Source organism: Euphorbia lathyris, chromosome 5, assembly GCF_963576675.1.
Source record: "Euphorbia lathyris chromosome 5, ddEupLath1.1, whole genome shotgun sequence".
In the NCBI taxonomy this organism is placed as follows: domain Eukaryota; kingdom Viridiplantae; phylum Streptophyta; class Magnoliopsida; order Malpighiales; family Euphorbiaceae; genus Euphorbia; species Euphorbia lathyris.
Window position 1 is genome coordinate 32,218,482 of NC_088914.1, and position 20,372 is coordinate 32,238,853.

General features: G+C 31.4%; 1 protein-coding gene across 1 annotated transcript; it reads right to left on the reverse strand.

Annotated features, from left to right (window-relative positions):
- Positions 1 to 1,467: 1,467 nt before the first annotated feature.
- Positions 1,468 to 3,087, reverse strand: LOC136230799 (uncharacterized). The gene is made up of 4 exons (XM_066019982.1): positions 2,965 to 3,087; positions 2,667 to 2,873; positions 2,024 to 2,182; positions 1,468 to 1,800 (listed from the first exon to the last, which is right to left on the reverse strand). Exons 1-4 carry the CDS (start codon positions 2,968 to 2,970, stop codon positions 1,747 to 1,749), a joined length of 426 nt encoding a protein of 141 aa, XP_065876054.1. The 5' UTR covers positions 2,971 to 3,087; the 3' UTR covers positions 1,468 to 1,746.
- Positions 3,088 to 20,372: the final 17,285 nt, after the last annotated feature.

The window sequence follows — 20,372 nt, forward strand, 5'->3', positions numbered from 1 at the left end:
TCTGATAGCATAAAGAATTGAATGCAATTTAATTTCCATTAATTATAATTGCATTATTTGTTGCATGAAATCCTAAATAAGCTAAACCCCTAAATATAATATTATTTACATATTTGTATATAATTTATCACAAGGCACGTAGACCAATGAGTTACATTTCAAATCCTTTTTCAGATTAGGACCCTTCGATCTCGCATGAGATTAAGGAATCATAATTCACATATATATTATAAACTACTTAAAATACGTCCACATGTCCTCCGAGGAAGCTAAAGGGAGGTTCGAATACCGATTGACGGTTTTACTATGAGCTCCCTCTAAATATAATATGACTTTATAAGTCTACAATTACTCGCAATTTCTTTGTGCTCTAACGCGGTGTTTGTTAGAAGGAATATAGGAGTTGAGATAGGTATAAAAAAAACACGAGATAAGTTATCCCGTGTTTGTTTGGGAGATAGAAGAGTGAGATGGATGAGGGATAAGCTTCTTATCCCTCAAATCTTATACCCAGGAGGAGGTGGTATAAGGAGGTGGAATAAGCTCCTGCGATTTTAATAGGATGAAAAAGTCCATCTTATCCCTCAAATTAATGTTATCTAGTTTAAATAAGATTAAAATAGTAAAATTTATTATTTTATCCTCATTCTTATCCCACATACTAAACATTGAATAATAATTCTCGACTATCATATTTTTATACTTATCTCAACCATTTATTTTTATCTCTATCCCAACTTTTATCCCTATCCCTATCCCAATCCCAATAGAATATCAAACGCCATGTAAATCTTATGCCTCTTAATTTAAGCATCACAATAAGATTATTATTCAATGGTCTCTGTCTTGATATTTTTTCCATCTTATCTCAAGCATTAGAAAAATATAAATTTTGTGACCTATTATATTGCTTTAAGAAGCAAGATAATTATATTATTTTCACTGAAGGATTAACCTATAGGTATTGCAAGTGTCAACACTTGTATTTGAAATTGTGGCATTGATTCTTTTCTTCATTTAGCTTCCAACCTTTTTCATTTTGTAGTTCACATATTGAGGTATATTTGTGGGTTTTGACTCTCTCTTTCCAACTTTTTAGAAAGAGAAAAAATTATTGAACAAAACTACCATTCCTACTTTGATTAATTTAAAAATTCTGGAAATAAATGCGATAATTTAGACATTACATACATATGTGAAAGATACTTATTAAAGAGAAAAGGCAAAAGAGGAGCAAGAAAAGGACCTCAAAGGAGGAAATATAATGATGAATTTCGAATATTTGCTTTTGTTTACCTTTTTTCCATTTTGAACTTTGAATTCATTAATTAGAATTGAAGAAGACATGAAAATAGAGCATACAAAGTCCATTCTACTATATTATAATGGAAATCACGTGATCAGTCCAATAAATAAAAATAAAATGTCGTTATCAAACAAGAAATAAATATGTATTCACAAAATAAGTAAGACTGACAATTCATTCTTAGATTTTGGTGTTTTGATTGGGATGGGTTTGCTAAACAAAGTCATATACTCTCATTCATTCAATTTCCCTTTCTATTTTCATAGAAAGAAAGGGAATATACATCATCATCATCAACATAAATATATAAAAGCAAAGTCTTCTTTTCTAATCTCTTCCTATTCTCAAAAGAGATTAGAGATATTCCCCTTCCTACCCCCCACCCCCACCCCCACACTTATAATATACCATAACTATACTAATAGATGGATCTTCTTCATTCATAATACACATGTTGGGAGCAAGCAGCTTGAAAAGAATCCCAATCCTCTCTTCTGCATAACATTCAATTAAACAAATCAATTTGTATTAATGCAAACTAATAATTAAAAAACAAATTACAAATGTAGCACTGTGATTACGAATGGAATATTAGATCGAAGATTGCACTATTTTGTATACGCAGCAACTAAATCCGCTCACCCCGGAGAACCATTTATAATTTATATGTAAAGAGATAAAAAAAGAAAGAAATAAAGAAGAGAGAGAGAGAGCTACCTTTTTGGGTTTAGCATAAAGAAGCTCTGGTGGGATTTTGTACAAGTCTTCATCAACAGGCTTAGGTGTAGGCCTTGCCATGGTACTTGTTTTAGTATTGGGAGCTTCTTCTTTCACCCAATTTTTCTCATCTTTGACCCTTGATTGACGTATTTTGGCCTGCATTTTCCAATTTCCAACCTCAAATCTCAATTGTCATATCATAATTTCAAATTACTACTACTCCTCAATCCTATATTACATTACGTCTAACCTCATCATCATCATCATTGCATATGTTTAGCCATAAATATCAATATTTAATTATTAGAGCTAGTGGATTTTCCTGTTTCTAATTAAAAAAGAAATAAAGCAAAGCATGATGATTATGAACACACACACATAAACATCCATGTTAAATAGAAGAGGCTTTTAGGGCTGGTCCCTCCCCTCCCTCCTTCTATCTTGTTTTCTTTCGATGAATCTCATTTCTCCATCTTTTTCTATTCCTTTGTAATTTAGTATGCTTTACACTGCTTTTTATGATACATGTGCCAGTGTTGTGTAAGCATGCAATATACAGTCTTCATTCAAAAGCACTTACATTAATTAAAAGACATAATAAAAACATAAAAGAAAAACAGAAATATTCAGATGAAATTACCTTTCGACGGGGAACAACAATCATAGCCGGAGTAACAACGTCATTGTCGTATAAATCACCGGCGACATACAAATCACGATCATCGGAGTAACTATAGCGAAGCAACCCGGCTTGTCTAGCTGATTCAAAGCACTGAGTGAAAGGAAGATCGTTGTTCCAGTCCCAACTTCCGAATGCAGGAACATGATTTCTTGAGTAGTAGTAGTCCTGCACAATCAAATCAGCCATTAATGATCAATCAAACTCCGTTAGAAGAGAGAAATTAAGAATCTAGAGAGGAGGAGGAAGAAGAACTCACTTCCATCAGAATGAATTGGAATTGGAATTTGGAATTTGGAATTGAATGAAGTTTGTTGAAAGTAGTATTTAAAAGGAAAGGGGTGAAGAAGAACAGGAAAAGTAGGGGGGGGGGGGGGGGGGGGGGGGGAAGGGGAAGGATCCAAAGCAATTAAACAAGTTTGAGTAAAAGGGAAAAATTACTGATAACGAAGTGCAGAGACACAGAGACAAAGCGGTGACCGGAGCAGAGGGAAATAAAGATTCAGGAAAAAAGGCTATGGGAATGGCCCCGGGGTTACTAAAACCCAACCTTATTTATATAAATCAACCTATGCTGCCTTCCCTACCCTACTTCTTTCTTTTCTTTAAATTCACTTCTTTTTTTTATTATTATTTATTGGTTAAAGTACAAAATAAAAAACACTGTAGTTTGATACATTTGTAATAGTACAAGATCAGAAAGGATAATGCATTTCGAAAAATTACAAAAATAAATATTTGGTTTCATCCATTTGTACAAATAATCGATGTGGTTTAAAAGTTTGCGATGTACTTTATAAATTTTAGAGTTAAAGGAAATGTGAGTTAATTTTTTGACAAAATAATAATTGTAATTTAGTTAATTTGCAAAGTTAAACATTGAATTTTAGATAATTTATAAAATTAGTCTCATTAATTGCTCCAAATCGCCCATTTTGGCCCCAACAACAACTTTTAAAGGAACAATTGAATTTGTTAACTAAAAAAAAAAAATACAAACCCTTGTTTACAAACTTTTAAACCACATGGATTGTTTTTGCAAATCGGTGAAATCACAATATCTATTTTTATATTTTTTCTAAATTTAATCCTAACATTCTAAGAAAAATTGTAGATTTAAAGTTTGAGACTCATTCGATAATATTTAGGTGAATCATCTTTCAATTAAAGTTTTTTGCGTATATTAATTAGAGGTATGACTCGAATTAAAAATTTAACTTAATCTTTTTAATCGCTAAAATCGTTGTATTTTAAGTAAATAATCATATTAATAATCTTTGACAGAATGTCTGAATTCGTAAAACATCCTTATTTATAGCTTTCAAAATTACATTTGAAAATCACATAAACCACAATATTTTTTTTATCTTTTTGTATATGCAAAGTACGACGTTAATTAGTGCTTTGAATTATTGACTAATTTCGAAAGGTACATTCATAAAAATCATTAATTTATTTCACTTTCAACAAAATCTATAGAATTTTAGAAATACGTGTAAAAAAAATAAATGATGAAGTGAAATAGAAGAAAATTAACTTTATAATTATTGGGAGAGAACAGTGCAATATTAAGTTTAATGTTTATGAGGTAATACAATTTTAAATTTTATTTGACAAATTTTCATTAATAATAAATATATAATTTCAAGTCTTTTTTTTATAATCATAATTTCAAGAATACACACTGAAAATTAGAGAATAGCTAGAATATAAAATTTTGTATGAAAAAGAAAATTGTCTTCAACCTTGAAATTACAGGGTCTAATAAATATTAGAATTGTCCATTCCAAAAATTAAATATCATTGACTTGTTACATTCATTATATATATTATTATGTTTATGAGGTTAGATTTGTTTTGAAACATTTATGAAGTTAGATTTAGTAGTAAGAAAGCGACTTTTTTCTGTTTATTTTTGTTGTGCCTTTAATTGTTTCTTTTGCTCATTGTAGTCATTTTTTTATTTTTATGATTTCTGTACTAGGCATGGCCTGTACTTATGTAAGGTGTTGTTCCTTATTTTCTTGTTGTACTTTAATATTTTCTTATCTATGAAATGATGTACTTATTTTATATAAAAAAAACGACTTTTATATTTTCTTGTGTGATTCTTGTTATTCTTGTTGGGTTTCTATATTATGGATATTAAAAAATATTTTCATGTTATAATTATATCATATATGTTATCTATATAATTTTGGATAAAGTGGTATTCGCGATTCGCAAATAAGTTCTTAAGATTTAAAATTATATGTATCCTTTAAATACGGTTATTAAATAAGAGATTTTTATTATTTTTTAGTTGTTTTTAGAAGAGATTAAAAAAAAAAGACAAAAACACATATTCTTGTTTGTACAATTTTAAACCTCGGATTGGGATCTATTTTAAAATTGTGAAAACACTAAGATTTTTTTTTGTACTTTACTCTATAATTTATATAATTATATATAATAAAAAAATGCAATAGAAACAATAATGATATTAAACGAGTTCTATGAAACTGATTGTCTCCATGAATTGTTTTATCGTGTACATGATGTAGATTGAAATCGATATTGCCGGTTTTAATCGTAAACCGACAAAGAACACGAATCTTCTCTAGCTAAAACTAGAAGGTTGAATAAACCCAAGGATGAATCCTTGCTCCAATGGAGGTTTCAAAGTGTAATATTATCAAAGTTATGTTCTATTACAAAAAGAAAGGAATTTGTACCTCCTTTCATACCGAGGGAAAAGACTAAAGATCCTTCATTAGGGTTTCCCACATAACATAAGTAATAGGGGCAAAATAGGGTAGAAAGTAGTAATGGCAGTTCAGTAAATAAGGGGGGGTGGAAAAACAGTAAATAGGGTGTGGTCTAAATGGTTCCCAACAGCAAGAACTTGGGAAGGAAGTATTCCTCGACCTAGACACGCTTAGCGTGGTCTTTCTCACGCTCAGTGTGAGTGAGCTTCTGACCTTCCGGACGCTGGCTGGTGATCTTCACGCTCTGCGCCTTCGATCTCCTGGAACTCGCTCGCTTCGAGAGTCCAATCCACGCTCCGTGCACCTGGCAACACGCTCCGTGTGGGTGACCTTCTAGACTTTTCTCCGGATTTAGATCCCTTCACGCCCCACGTGCTGGAAGACACGCTCAGCGTATTCTGCTGGTGGATGTCGTTCTCTTCCTCCTTGGATGGCTCTCCACGGTTCTCGTCTCTTGGCTTCGAGGTCGTTGTTTCATTTGGGATGCCCTCATCATTCTCCTCTTCTTTGAAAGAGTTGGACTCCACCTCGGGCGCCTTGGTCGGCAACGATCCTTCCGGTTTCCACAAGCTCAAATCCAGCACGTTAAAAGGTGACATTTTCCCAAGCCAATTAGGAAGGGTTATTTGGTAGGCGTTGGCATTGATCTTCTTAGCCACTCTATAGGGGGTCATACTTCCGCGGTCTCAACTTGCTACTCGATGCATGCATAAGTCGTTCCTTTCCCAAATACACCAACACCTCATCCCCAACCTCAAACAGAACATCCATCCGGTGCTCATCAACCTTGACTTTGATCTTGTTGTTTTTCTCCTTGATGATATGCCGAACTTCTTAGTGCATCTTATGATAATCATTTGCCAAATTGTGGGCTGCTATACTCCTCTTCTCTCCTTTTGGGACCTCTCCCAAATTGCACCATTTTAAACGTTAGGGGTAAAATTGCTCCTGACCCAAAACGTTAGAGGTATTTTTGCACCTTAACCCTAAAAAGAAACAGTATAGGTAGAGGCAGTAGATCGTTTTCAAGCTATGACAGATCGTAGATGTCAATTGCCACCTCTTAATCGTTGATCTACTTAGTATTAGAAGTTTTTTTATTTTAAGACATTTTGTATCGAATAGCAATTATGTATTAAAGTATATTTTTTTCAATTAATGTTATTTTGTCTAAAAAAATTTATATAGAGTTTTGCCCACTCTCACCCTCAAATCCTGGATCCGCCACTACTGTGCCACAAGACTGTTTGTAAACATTATAACCGAGTTTGATTATGAATGTATAATCGAATGTGCTCACAAACTTTCGAACTGAATTTTATTACGTTGAAGCTTGACTTGTTTATAATCGAGCAAACACGGTCGAACTTTTATCGAACTGAACAAACCTAATATAGTCATAACCCTCAAAATATGTCTTCAACCCTTAAAACTTTGTTATACGAAAAGAAAAGGAAAAAAAAAAGTGTATCATTATGTTTATAAAAAGAAAAAAGGGTAGTAAAACAAAGAAGGGTAGGGTTGCTTTAGTTTTTGAGGTTCTTTTTGATAATATTCTAGTATATTATTTGGTGCTTTAAACCTGGTTTGTCGCCGGTGAGATGGATGGATGGATGTATATTCCAATGTATGATTAGTAATAATAAAGGGTTCTCCATTCCTGAAGCAAGACCCATTATTTATAACCTTTTGGAGCCCCACATGCCCTCAGATGGAGCTTTGTGCTTTGAGCTTCTTCCTTTTCTTAATCAAATCCTGTAGGGAAAGAGCATGGCTAAGCCTTCGATAAAGTTAAAACTAATACCTAATTTAACCCAATAATATAGTAGTAGTAGTAGTACTACTATAGGATAGGCTGAATAAATATATATATATATATAGCTGAAGTCAGTAATTAGGTCAACGCCCCCGCTACCAACACAAACATCAATTTCAATGCTACTGTTACCCCAAAAAACTATTTTAACCCTTTACTTTTCTATTTTTATATTATTACTGTTCCTTTTTAACATCAGATAGGCCCTCTTCCCAATTAGTTGTTAGCTTGATTTATTTAATTGATTTGATTAACTGATTATATAAATTTATTGGTTAAAACTTAATTAATTACTAGTTTATATAAAATAATAAATAAAAATATAATAAAGTCTTTGTAAAGGTTAAATGTTAGTAGTAATTACGATTAAAAATGTTGTTAAAAAAATATAGCAATAAACTAATTAAAAAAACTCATAAAACCAGTATTTTCAAAATTAGTTTTTTTTGGATCTAATAAATTATCGAATAACCTTTTTTATCAAACAATAATATTAGAAGTTTGACTAGTCAAAACCTGTAAAATACTCAAACCTCTAATTTTATCCAAAAAAAACTCTTTACCAAACATGGTTATATTATACTTTAAGAAAACATGTGATACATCTGTGTGTTTAGTAAAATCTTTGTGTTTAGTAAAGAGATGTTTGGAGTAAAATTAAAAAATTTAGATATTTTTAAAGGTTTAACTAATCAAATTTATAAGTTTATTCTTTCCTACCATGTTGAATAGAAAGGAAGTAGAGCTAGGAACGCCTGAAAGAAGGAAGCCAACTAGGTAGGATGGTTCACTAAGCTTAGGAGAAAAAGGGCTTGGACTTAATAATATTTGGTTAAAAACGGTTTAAGAGTTTATTAAGTTTAAACTTCTAAGTGTCGTTTGGTTCGCGGAATGGAATAGAATGTCTATTCCAAAGGAATAGAATAGCAAAGAATGAAATAGAAATTCCTTAGCAATAACTATTCTATATTTGGTTGGTGAAATAAAATAGAATATAATAGGTACTCTTTTTATTCAAATGACAACATTACCCTCAAATGTAATGTCTTATTGTTAAATTTTTTTAATTATTACTATAAATTATTCAAATATTTAAATATATTATTTGAAAAAATATATACAAAAATAAAAAAGGAAAACATGAAAGACGAGAAAAAACATAAAAAATACAAAAAAAAACATTAAAAACAGAAAAAACAATAAAAAGATGAAAAACGAAAAAATTGTAAAAAACCAAAAAACAAGAAAAAAAGTGAAAAAACATTAAAAACACAAAAATTTAAAAAATGCGTTTATTACGTTTTTCATATTTTCATGTTTTTTGCATTTTTTTTTTACGTTTTTTCGTGTTTTCCAAGTTTTCTTATTTTCCGCGTTTGTTAACATTTCATATTTTTCGCATTTTGTCACATTTTCGTGTTATTCATGTTATTGTATTTTTTTATTTTTTTTAACGTTTTTATGTTTTCACGTTTTACTTTTTCGGTTTTTCCCTTTTTCCCTTTTTCGTTTTTTCGCGTTTTTATATTTTTCATATTTTGTTACTTTTTCGTGTTATTCTCGTTTTTTCATGTTTTTCGTATTTTTTAGTTTTTATGTTTTGTTCGTGTTTTTCCATTTTCATGTTTATCACATTTTACACGTATTGTCACGTTTTTGTGTTTTAGCATTTTTTACGTTTTTGTGTTTTTCGTATTTTTTCACATTTTTGTGGTTTCCGTATTTTACGTTTTCGTACATTTTGTGTTTTGTCACTTTTTCGCGTTATTTCTGTTTTGTGTTTTTCCGTGTGTTTGTTTTTTTTGGTTATCTTGTTTTTCAGTTTGTTCACGTTTTTATGTTTTTCACGTTTTGTTTTCATATTCTCGTGTTTGTAACGTTTTTACGTTATTCACGTTTTTCGTGTTTCATTTTTTTTCATATTTTTACATTTTTTAATGTTTTCCTCATTTTTCCATTTTTCACGTTTTTTATGGTATAAATTATGGATTCCCCAAAATATATAGGATTTGAGAAATTGGTTAGAGAGAAATTGAGGATTTAATAGAGGGCAATTTTGTAAATGATAAGAATACAATATTAGGAATAGGTTATTCCTTAGATAAATTGAAGAATAGCTATTCCATGAAAACAATGAATATGAATTCCATGGAATGGAATAGCTATTCCATCAAAAAATATTGAACCAAAGGTGGGAATAGCTATTCTTTAGGAATAGCTATTCTGCGAACCAAACGAGCCCCTAATTTTTTAAAAAACCAATTTTATTCGTTTTTTCAATTAATCTATTACAACATCTATCTTAAAGGATTTTTTTATTCATAATTACTAAAATTTACTCAAATAAACATTATTTTGTTTCTTTACTAAAACTAAATGATAACTGAATATCTAACTTGTGACTAAGAGTCTGAATAGTCTTCCGTAGTCAACTTATAAAATAGAATCAATGGTTAGAGATGAGTTAGAGTCCTATGAATCTGCTCTAATGAAAAGTAGTAAGTGTTTTGGAAGGGTTGAAGAGTAAAGACCAGTTGTGAGATAGTAGTGTTAACGTACCGTAGGACGTGGTCATACCTGTCTATTTATAAGGCTGAACCGAACCTTATTCTTCTAAGAGTCATTTTGGTATTAGGATTCTTTCTACTACTGCGAGTCTGACTTTAGGAGAAGTTCTCGATAATGTGGAATCTTCAACCTAGCTGCATAGGGGTTTCCCTCAGAGAGGGTTTCATAGAAGCTTCTTGATTGATCCGAATCTCCAAATTGTAACACATAGTAGTTGATCCAATGGCTCCTATAATATCACATGTCTGATTCGTTTTATAAGATATTATATGTCATTCGCCCACTTTCCTGAACTATTGCAGGGTTTAGTATAAGCGGGAGAATTGAAGCAACTATTTTTGCTTTCGGTTGTTCCACGCCATCGATCTTATGTTTTCTTTATTTGACATGTGCCGCTTGAGTTTCCTCAGATATTGCTCTTTGTTTGGCACATATTGTCCAAGTGATCTGTTTTAATTGGATTTTGTTTTTGGCGTTGTTAGGGATTTTGAAATAACGACAAAATTCAATAACTGCTACCATTATAAATTATGTTGTCCTCTGGTTTTTTTTGCCATTTCTTCTTCGACCTCCATTCTATATGCATTGTTACCATCTGCATTTCTTTTCTACTGCTTTTGCCTCTTGAGAGTTCTTAAATCCTCATTATCAATTTATCGCATGCCCTAATTTTCCCATTAAATTCATTTTCCAGTTTTTCGTATTTTCAATTTTCAATTTGTTTTACAATAGGTCGTAAAAAAGCTACAGGTTGAACATGTGACTGATTCTTGAGATATGAAAAGGGCCATTGTTTCTAAACTTTGAAATTACGAGCAACCCTCCACTATGGACAACCCCTCATTTATGGAACTAGTTTCTAATTATCATGAGTTTGAACATTTGGGCTTTGTCGCACCCCATTCTGACCAGGTGATAACCAAAGCTCTAGAAAGTTACCTGGATTTTTATAAGATATTCCTGGAAAATGGGGTTCATCTACCTCTTTCTTCAGGCATTCTGAACGTATTGATCGAGTTCAATAATTGTCTCGCCCAAGTTTTTCCAAATGGTTGGCTAGATTTGCCAAGATTGATGAAAATATGTGAAGACTTGAACATTGAACTAACCGGGTCTTTGTTTCGTCACATATGTACCCATTCTAGGAGGTTATCGATAATTCTATGTGGAGATCGAAATTACCCTCAAACCAAACTTGCTTTGTGTGGGATAAATCTTTTCTCAACAAAAAAAAAAAAATTTAAACCCTGATTTTGGATCTTTCTGCATTTTTTCTTGTTTTTATGTGTTTATTGCGTTTTTCCATTTCTCTACATTTTTCTCATTTTTTGCATTTTTTCCGTTTTTTTGTTTTTCCCTTTTCCCGCATTCATTGTTTTTCTTGTTTGCTGCATTTCCCATATTCTATCTTTTTCCTTTATTTTTTTTTGTTTTTCCCGTTTCACTCAATTTTTGTATTTTTTTTATCTTTTTCTTGTATTCTGCTTTCTCCATGTTTTCAGTATTTTTCTCATTTTTTCGTGTTTTTCGCATTTTCTCCATTTATCCTATTTTGTGCGTTTTCACATTTTTCGTGTTTTTTGCTTTCAATATATATTAAATATTTGAATAGTTTTTTTTTATAGTTTTCCGAATTCTCGGTTCGAGGCTCGTTAGACACCCTTTGTTTGGATCCTATCTCAATTAAAGCTTTCTGCGTACGCTAGGACTCAAACTCGAGATCTAACTTAAGCGACTTGAGACCCTTAACCACTCAAGGCAACCATAGTTGTTAAATATTTGAAAAGTTAATGATAATAATTAAAATTTTAAAATAAACAAGAAATTATATTTGATGGTAATGTTGTCAATTGAGCTACAAATCTAGCTAATTATTTTTATTACATTTGATTAACCACTTAAGCCAACCATAATTGGTAATATTTGAATAGTAGATGATAATAATTAAAATTTTAAAACAAACAAAAAAATATGTTTGAGGGTAATTTTGTCATCTAAATCACAAACCTAGTTATTCATTTTTATTACATTCGAATTAACCAAACACAGGCTTAAATATTCCTAAAGAATATTGATTATATTCCCTCTTATTCTATTCTTATGGAATAACTACTCTATTCCATGAATCAAACGACACATAAAAGTCTTATTTTCATCATCATTATTGAGGAGCCAATATGGCTTACTTATTTCAGTTTTTTATTAATAATTTATAATTGATGGAGGTCTCTTTACTCCTTATTGCTTAAAAAAAATTAAATAAGGAGCGAGCACGAGGAATACTGTTGGAAATGACATTATACCTTAATTAGCTATGAGCAATTTGTTTATATTATCGGTAGAGAAATGACTAAGGGGTATTTGTTTTGGAAGTTTTAGAAAAAAGGTAGAGGAAACAAGAGATTTGAGTTTACACAACACTCTTCAAATCTCATTAACAAACCTCTCCTAAGGTTTTTTATTCGACTTTTCTTTCTTTACTACCATACACTTCTATCCCGCTCATAAAATTCTATTTTATTCTCTATTTTATTTTTTTTTTATTTTGATCCTCATACTTAATTATTTTAATTTTTTTATCCTCTGACTAATTTCACTTTTGATCATTGTATTTATTTACTTTTACTTTTTTGCACCGAAAAAATAGTTTTGACCAAACTTTTATTTTATCATATTATTTCAGTTTTCATATTTTTTTTATACTTTGTCCGATTTCTCGGTTCGAGACTCGTCACACTCTTTAGATGAATCCTCTCCCAATTAAAACTTTCTGCGTACGCTAGGACTTGAACTCGAATTCGTATATAGTTTAAGCGACTTGAGTTGTTAACTATTCAAGCCAACCTTAATTGGTAGTTTTAATATTTATTTTTAATTATTTTAAAATAATTATTTTTATGTATTTTTTATTAATTTTATTTTAGTATGTAGATTTTTTTTTTTAAAAAAGAATTTACAATTCTAATTGATTTTCTCCTATAAACCAAATAACCATAAATTGAATCGGTGTATATCATTAGCTTTCTAAAACCAAAGCAAATAGTAAAGAAAATTTAAAGTCATTCATTTTATTTTCCTTGTTTCCTTTGTTGGATTTTCTGTTACCCATGCGCGAATCAAGATGTCCTAAAGTCTCTTAAAAATACCTTTATAAATGATATAGTTTTAGATTATACAGTTAATTATTATTAAAGTGTTCAATTATATTTGAATTTTGATAGATGTTAAGAAGAAATTGGAGAAATGAAAGTGAAAATAGAGTAAATGTTTGGAGAGGGTAATGTTAAATAATTGAAGAGAGTTGGGGAAAAGAGGCATGGGCTTTGGAATTTGAGCTATAATAGTTGATATTGTTATCCTCCTCCTTTGTTTATTAAATGAAAAAGTAAACAAAAGATGTCTTAATATCAGTAGTAAGAGGGAATTTAATTTATCAAAAACTTAAATTCACAATTCAACCAGATTTTAGTGTATCATTAGAAGATAAACATAAAGATCTAGCTTTAACCCTATATTATAAATTAGAAGGAATAAGAATGCCCATAGGGAGTAAAGTAATTAGTATAGAAACAAAAATGATATATGCCCTTACAGGTAATCATCATATAAGAAAACAAAATGATAGGGAGATATTAGTACCAAAATTATATAAGAAAACAAAATGATAGGGAGATATTAGTACCAAAAAAGAGCGAAAATTACAAACAATAAACAATATTATGACAGAAACAATAATAGAATCTCAAATAAAATACTTAGAAATTGAATCTAAACAGCACCGATTAGAAAGTGAGATTAAACAATTAAAATCTCTATTAGAGAAACCTAAGAAAGAATGGATCAAACTCGAGGATGGATGGATAAAACGAATTTACAAAAATGAGTGACTCTAACAAAAAATTAGACCAAATATGGACAGAAATTGTAGCTAAAGAACAATTGAAGAATACTCTTAGTCTAATACAAGAAAATCAAATCCAAATCCAAAAAATGATAACACAGGAATTAACAAAACTATGGAATACATCGGAAATACCCACTTTTAAGATAATTTTAGAAAAATTAAACATGTTAGTAGCAAATATTGATAAAAGAAAAAAACCCTTAGAAGAAGAAAGCTCTAGCATTACTTTAGAAGAAAACCTAACACAAACTAAAACCCCAGAACTAGTACCCATAGATGCATGGAGACGAAGTAAAGAACCAATAATGATGGATATAAGTGAAATAAAACCTAAACTCTCTGAAAAGGTGAATAAAACTTTAGATCTTTTAACTGTATTACATAAAAAAGGAAAATTCTAATGACAGAACAAGAACATAGTGTAATAACATTTCTTAAGAATCACGCCCAAGAAATTATTGAAAAAGAACGATACAAGTATGAACCGCTAAAAAATAGAAAACATAAAGAAAATGATGTAAAAACATCCAATATAGACGTAAGCACCGAAGTAGAATATCTTCAACTAAAGGTAGAAAAACAAAATCAAGAATTAAAAGACCTGCAAAAAGAAAATATTAAATTAGTCATAAATTCTAATACAAAATGGGTAGACAAATATAAAAAATATAAGCATAAGTTTAAAAACACTAAAAAAGAATTAAAGGAAACCAAATTAAAATTAAAACAAACAAAATCAGAATTAATCCACATTAAAGACGAATTAAAAGAATTAAAGGAAGAAGTAAACGTCTTAAGAACAATGGTGAAAAAAGTGAAAGGAAAAAATAGTCACATTAGTAATAGTAGTAGTGATAGTTCAGATAGTTCAGATAATCAAAGAGAAGGTGAAACTAAACTAAACATTATTGGATACATAGAAGAAGAAAATAAGGATGAAACAAAATTAATAGAAGAAAATAACGAGATAATAAAAGCATTAGAACAAATGAAAAATATTAATGCAATTATAGAAGAAGAACCAGAAAGTGATATAGAAAATACCGAATACACTAGGTATGAAGAATCAGATATAGGATCAGAAAATATAGTAAACGAAGATGCAGATAATTATCCAGAAGAAGAAATGATAGACCCCAATTTAGAAGTGGTGACTAAAAAGGCACCTACAATACCAAGACATATACCAATAGGACAACAAGGAGACTTTAAAGAATTTATAGGATCTATGTCTCAAGGATTAAATCCAAATGGATACTTTTTAGACTTAGATAATGTCTATGATGAACAAGAAATAAGTAGACGAATAAATGATTGGAATTTAGGAATGTATATAGCCTTAATGAATTCATCTCACACTAAAAATTTAGACTATATGTATGACCTAATATCTAAAACAATGATAGGAAAAGTAGGATTTTGGATGGAATCAATAACTCATCAGTTAAGACCACAAATAGAAGCTTGTGCTCATGATTGGAAATCAATGTTATTATTATTTGATATGGTATTAAAAAGAGAATTTTTAGGAGAAAGATGGTTAGTAGCTAGAGAAACAGTATTTGCTGAAAGAAAAGCCGAAATAATAATGAATTTGAATAACATGAAATGTTGTAAAATCAGTAAATTACCAGAATATACTATCAGTTTTACTAAGTTCTTTTATGAAGCTAGATTCTTACCACAAGAAGGATTGATATATCAACAACTATATTATGACCATTTACCAAACCCGTACAACATATAAGTGTCAAAAGAATATACACAATTAGAACCAAAAGAAAATACATTAGGAGAAAGAATAAGAGTTTTACGATCTTATCTTATGAGAAAATGTGAAGAATATAGAGTTCAACAAAAGGTTAAAAAGGATAAGAAACTAGGATTACGAGAAATATGTGGATTCACTGAAAAACGATTAGTTTTTGGTTGTGATGATAAAGTTAGACGAAAATATAGACGATATACTCATAATCGTAATTATAGAAATAATCGTAATTATAGAAATAATCCTACATATAAGAAGTCTTATACAAAAAATGATGATTATGGACGATTTCGACGAAAAAGATTTAGACGAGATATAAAAATAATCCAGAAAATAGGAACAGATTTAGATATAAACGAAAGTTTAGGAAAAGACGAGAAAGACTCTTAAGAGATAAAAATACTAAGCTTACAGAATGTAAATGTTGGAACTGTAATGAGAAAGGACATTATGCTAATAAATGCCCTAAATTAAAACAAAAAGGTGTCAAGTATATAGGAACAACATAATTTATAATGAGTCTAGAACAAATAAGAGCCAATGATGACATATGGCATAAAGAAGATGAATTTTATATTAGTGAAACAGAAGATTCTAATTCTGAAATAGAACAATTAGAATATGAAGATAGTGAAACTGATAACTAATGGTAGCTATATATGTAGAAGCCCCAGTAGAATATAAACCTAATAAGATTATAAAACGTCGTATATTTATAGATAGTGGAGCTGATATATGTTTAGCGAAGCAAGATGTACTCGTTCCCCATAAATGGAAAAGATCTAAAGGACATAAGGTCAGAGTTACAGGATTTAATGAACAAATGAAAGAATTAGATATTATAGCCGAAAACATGAGATTAATACTTAACAAGACAATCTTTCGATTACCCATAATTTATCAAGAAAATCATATGAAACCACATATATTATTAGGAAATAATTTCCTTGATTTCTTTAAAGTCCAACTAATCAAACCTGAAACCATCAGTCTTTTAACTCCTTGTAATAAATGGATTATCCTTAAGCGAGTCCTACCTTTATATCCACTCACAATACATAATATCAAAACAAACAGAGATAATAATTTAGAACTTCTAAAACAGCAATATTTAGCCCATTTAAAGATTAACTTTGGAGAAAACCCTATAACGTTGTGGGAAAAAGAAAAGATATATGCTAAGATAAAACTCATAAACCCTAATGATGTTGTTCGCACCAGACCAATAAGATATAGTCCTGATGATCAAAAGGAATTTGAAATACAAATAAAAGAATTATTAGACTTAAAATTAATTCAAGAAAGTAAAAGCCCTCATAGTAGCCCAGCATTCTTAGTAAGAAAACATAGCGAACAAAAGAGAGGCAAAGCAAGAATGGTAATAGATTATCGAGAACTAAATAAGAAAATGATTTTTTATGGATACTTTTTACCTTATAAGAGAAATTTAATTAATAGATTATCAGGAAAAAAGTGGTTTAGTAAATTTGATTGTAAAAGTGGCTTTTGGCAAATTAAGCTTACTAAAGAATCAAGACCATTAACAGCATTTAGTGCACCACAAGGACATTATGAATGGATTGTGTTACCTTTTGGTTTGAAAAATGCACCCCAGATATTTCAACGAAGAATGGATACGATATTTAGAAAATTAAATGAATTCTGTGTAGTTTATGTCGATGATATATTAATCTACAGTAATAATATAGCAGATCATTTACAACACCTAGATGCATTTATAAAAACAGTAAGACAACATGGAATCCTTTTATCTGAAAAGAAATCAGAAATCTTTAAAAATAAAATAGAATATTTAGGATATATAATAGATAGTGAAGGATTACAACTACAATAATCGACCTCTTAAAATCTCGCCTTCTGACTAGCTCCGGACAGCCCAGAAACTACATCTGTAACTCAACGATTTGGAGCTCCTGTAGGAAAATCTTCTCAGAGATCAGAAATCAATCTAGTTGGTGGATTGGTGAAGTTTCTCAGCTGAATTTCTGGACTGGCCATTGGATTAAACCTCCAATCGCTGATCAATTGGAAATCCCTCCCAGATTACAGGCTAATTATGTTGAGACTGTTGAAGAGTATCTCAATGAGGAAAACTGGGAAAACATCCATTTCTTAGCTGATAATTTGCAGTCAGAAATCAGGCGTATTAAACGCGGCCTTGACCCAACAGACACTTGTTATTGGACGCTTTCTCCTTCAGGAATCATCACGGCCAAAGAGTTCTACAAGCACCTTTCTGATTCTCCTTCGTCTGAATGGGGAAAACGGATTTGGACTAATTTCATCCCGCCCCGCAGGTCCTTTGTGTGTTGGCTTTCGCTGCATAATAAACTCTCTGTGCAGATATTGCTTCAGCAACGCGGATTCCATCTAGCCAGCCGTTGTGAGCTTTGCAAATGCAGTGAGGAATCCATTGATCACTTGCTTGTCCACTGTTCCTTTGCGAAGACTTCCTGGAATTTGGTCGACCGGTTACTCTCAACGGTAATCTCTTGTTCGGGTACATTCTCATCCTTTTTTATGTGCTTGCTGCAGCGGAATTTTTCGAAGTCAAAAACCAGGCTCTGGCGAACAGCTATCATCACGGTTCCTTGGCTACTTTGGCGTCTAAGAAACAAGGCAATCTTTGACAGTGATCTCCCTTCAATCCAAATGGTTCCGACTTTGATTACCCACTATGTCAAGGAAATCTGCAATCTTGACCCGAAACCGATTAGGCCACCAGCTGCACCAAATTTCACCCTTGTGCGATGGCTACCGCCTCCTGCAGGATGGATAAAGGTGAACACTGATGGTTCAGCCAATGGATCCCCCGGCCCAGCAAGCTCCGGTGGCATTTTTCGGAACTGCAGGGGATTTTCTAAGGGATGCTTCGCCTTTCCAATCTCTAGCGCCCACGCTCACATCGCGGAGCTGAAAGCAGTAATGTTTGCAATTGAATTAGCGTGGGAGAAAGAATGGACGAATTTGTGGATCGAATCAGACTCAACCTTTGTTGTTGATCTGTTAAATAGGCGCTCTACTATAGTCCCCTGGACTATCAGACAAGACTGGCTCAAAACTCTTGCTCTCTGCAGGAACATGACCATCCGAATATCACATATCTTTCGAGAAGGCAACCAACCGGCGGACGCCTTAGCTAACTTCGGCCTCAATTCCTCCGGCATCACATGGTGGCCCTCTGCGCCATCCTTTTGCTCTTCTTTTATTATTAATGATCGTTTGAACCTTTTTTATTTACGCTATTCCTAGTCTCTTGTACACACACTCTTCTATTCTTTTAATTTATTACATTAGGGCTTGGAGTTGGTGGAGGCCTGGGGTGCCGACCTAGTTGGGATGTCAGGCTAACTCAACTCCTCGTTCCAGATTCTTATTTAAAAAACTAGGATCAAAAATTTTAAAGAAACATTAGATACTAAGAAAGAAGTCCAACAATTTCTAGGAATAATAAATTATGCATCAGATTATATAAAAGACTTACCAAAATTATGACAACCCTTGCAAGAGCTAATTAAGAAACATAAAGTATTTGAATGGACGACAACTCATACTGATACTCTAAGAAAAATAAAAGAAGCAGTAAAAGTTCTCCCAAAATTAAGACTACCAAAAGATAATGATCAATTAGAATTATATACAGATGCTAGTGATATCGGGTGAGGAGCAGTACTCATCGCATATAGAAAAGAAGATATAGACAAAGAAACTCCTTTAATATGTGGATATAGATCAGGAACTTGGAAACCCTCAGAGAAAAATTATCATATCAATGAAAAAGAATTACTAGCTGTTAAAAATGGAATTAAAGGGTTTATGTATCATTTGTTACCCATAGAATTTATCATAAGAACGAATAATACACAAGTAGGAGCATTTATCAGAAATAAAATAGATCCCCTACCAAAACTGAACAAAAGAAGGCATTGGCAAAGTTTTTTCAATTGCTATAATTTTGTTGTTAAGCCTATCTCTGGAAAACGAAATATCTTAGCTGATTTTTTGAGCAGGAATGGAGATAATGATCCAGCGAATATCAGAAATCAGAAATCAGAACCGCCAGATGCTGGCAATGATCAGAAATCATGAGAACTTTCTGGACAACCTTGAGGAAGAACTCAAGAAACTCCAGTCTCAGACCAATCAGAATATAAGAACCATAACTCCTAGATCATCTTATGAGTTGTTAGGAGATCTTCATAAGAAGCCAATTGAGATGCCAACTTCATCAAGTGGACTTTCAGGAGCCACCACCTTGAACCATTCTAAGCTGATTAATCAAAACTCATCAGAAATCACAACCTCCCAGGTTATACAATTCCCTCCAGAAATGACAGAAGCATATAAGAATATCATGAAATTTTTTACATATAAGAAGAGTCAAACCGTATATAGAACCATTAAGATGACCAAATACCCTAGGTATATATGCTCAGAAGACTGCAGTCCAGATGTTGTTCAGAAACTATTTCGATATGGATTTCTGGACAAAGTCATGACTGATGAGAGCCTTACTAGTGTTTCAAAACTCACCATTAATTTATAATCAGGATATTAATCAACATATTATAAGTTGTAGAAGAGCATTACAAATTATGGAATTAAAAGATAGACAATTAGAATTAGCACAAGGTGCTTTAGATGCTAAGCGTATTGAAAAGATAAAATTAAAAAAAAGAGTTTTTGACTTAGAAGATGAAGTAAAACAATTAGAAGAAAAACATAGAGAGCAAGAAGAGACAATAGAAATTCAAAAACAAATAATTACTGAAAGTTACAGACATATTCAACCTTTAACAAATGGAAGAGAATAAGGAAATAACAGAACAGACTAATATCGATA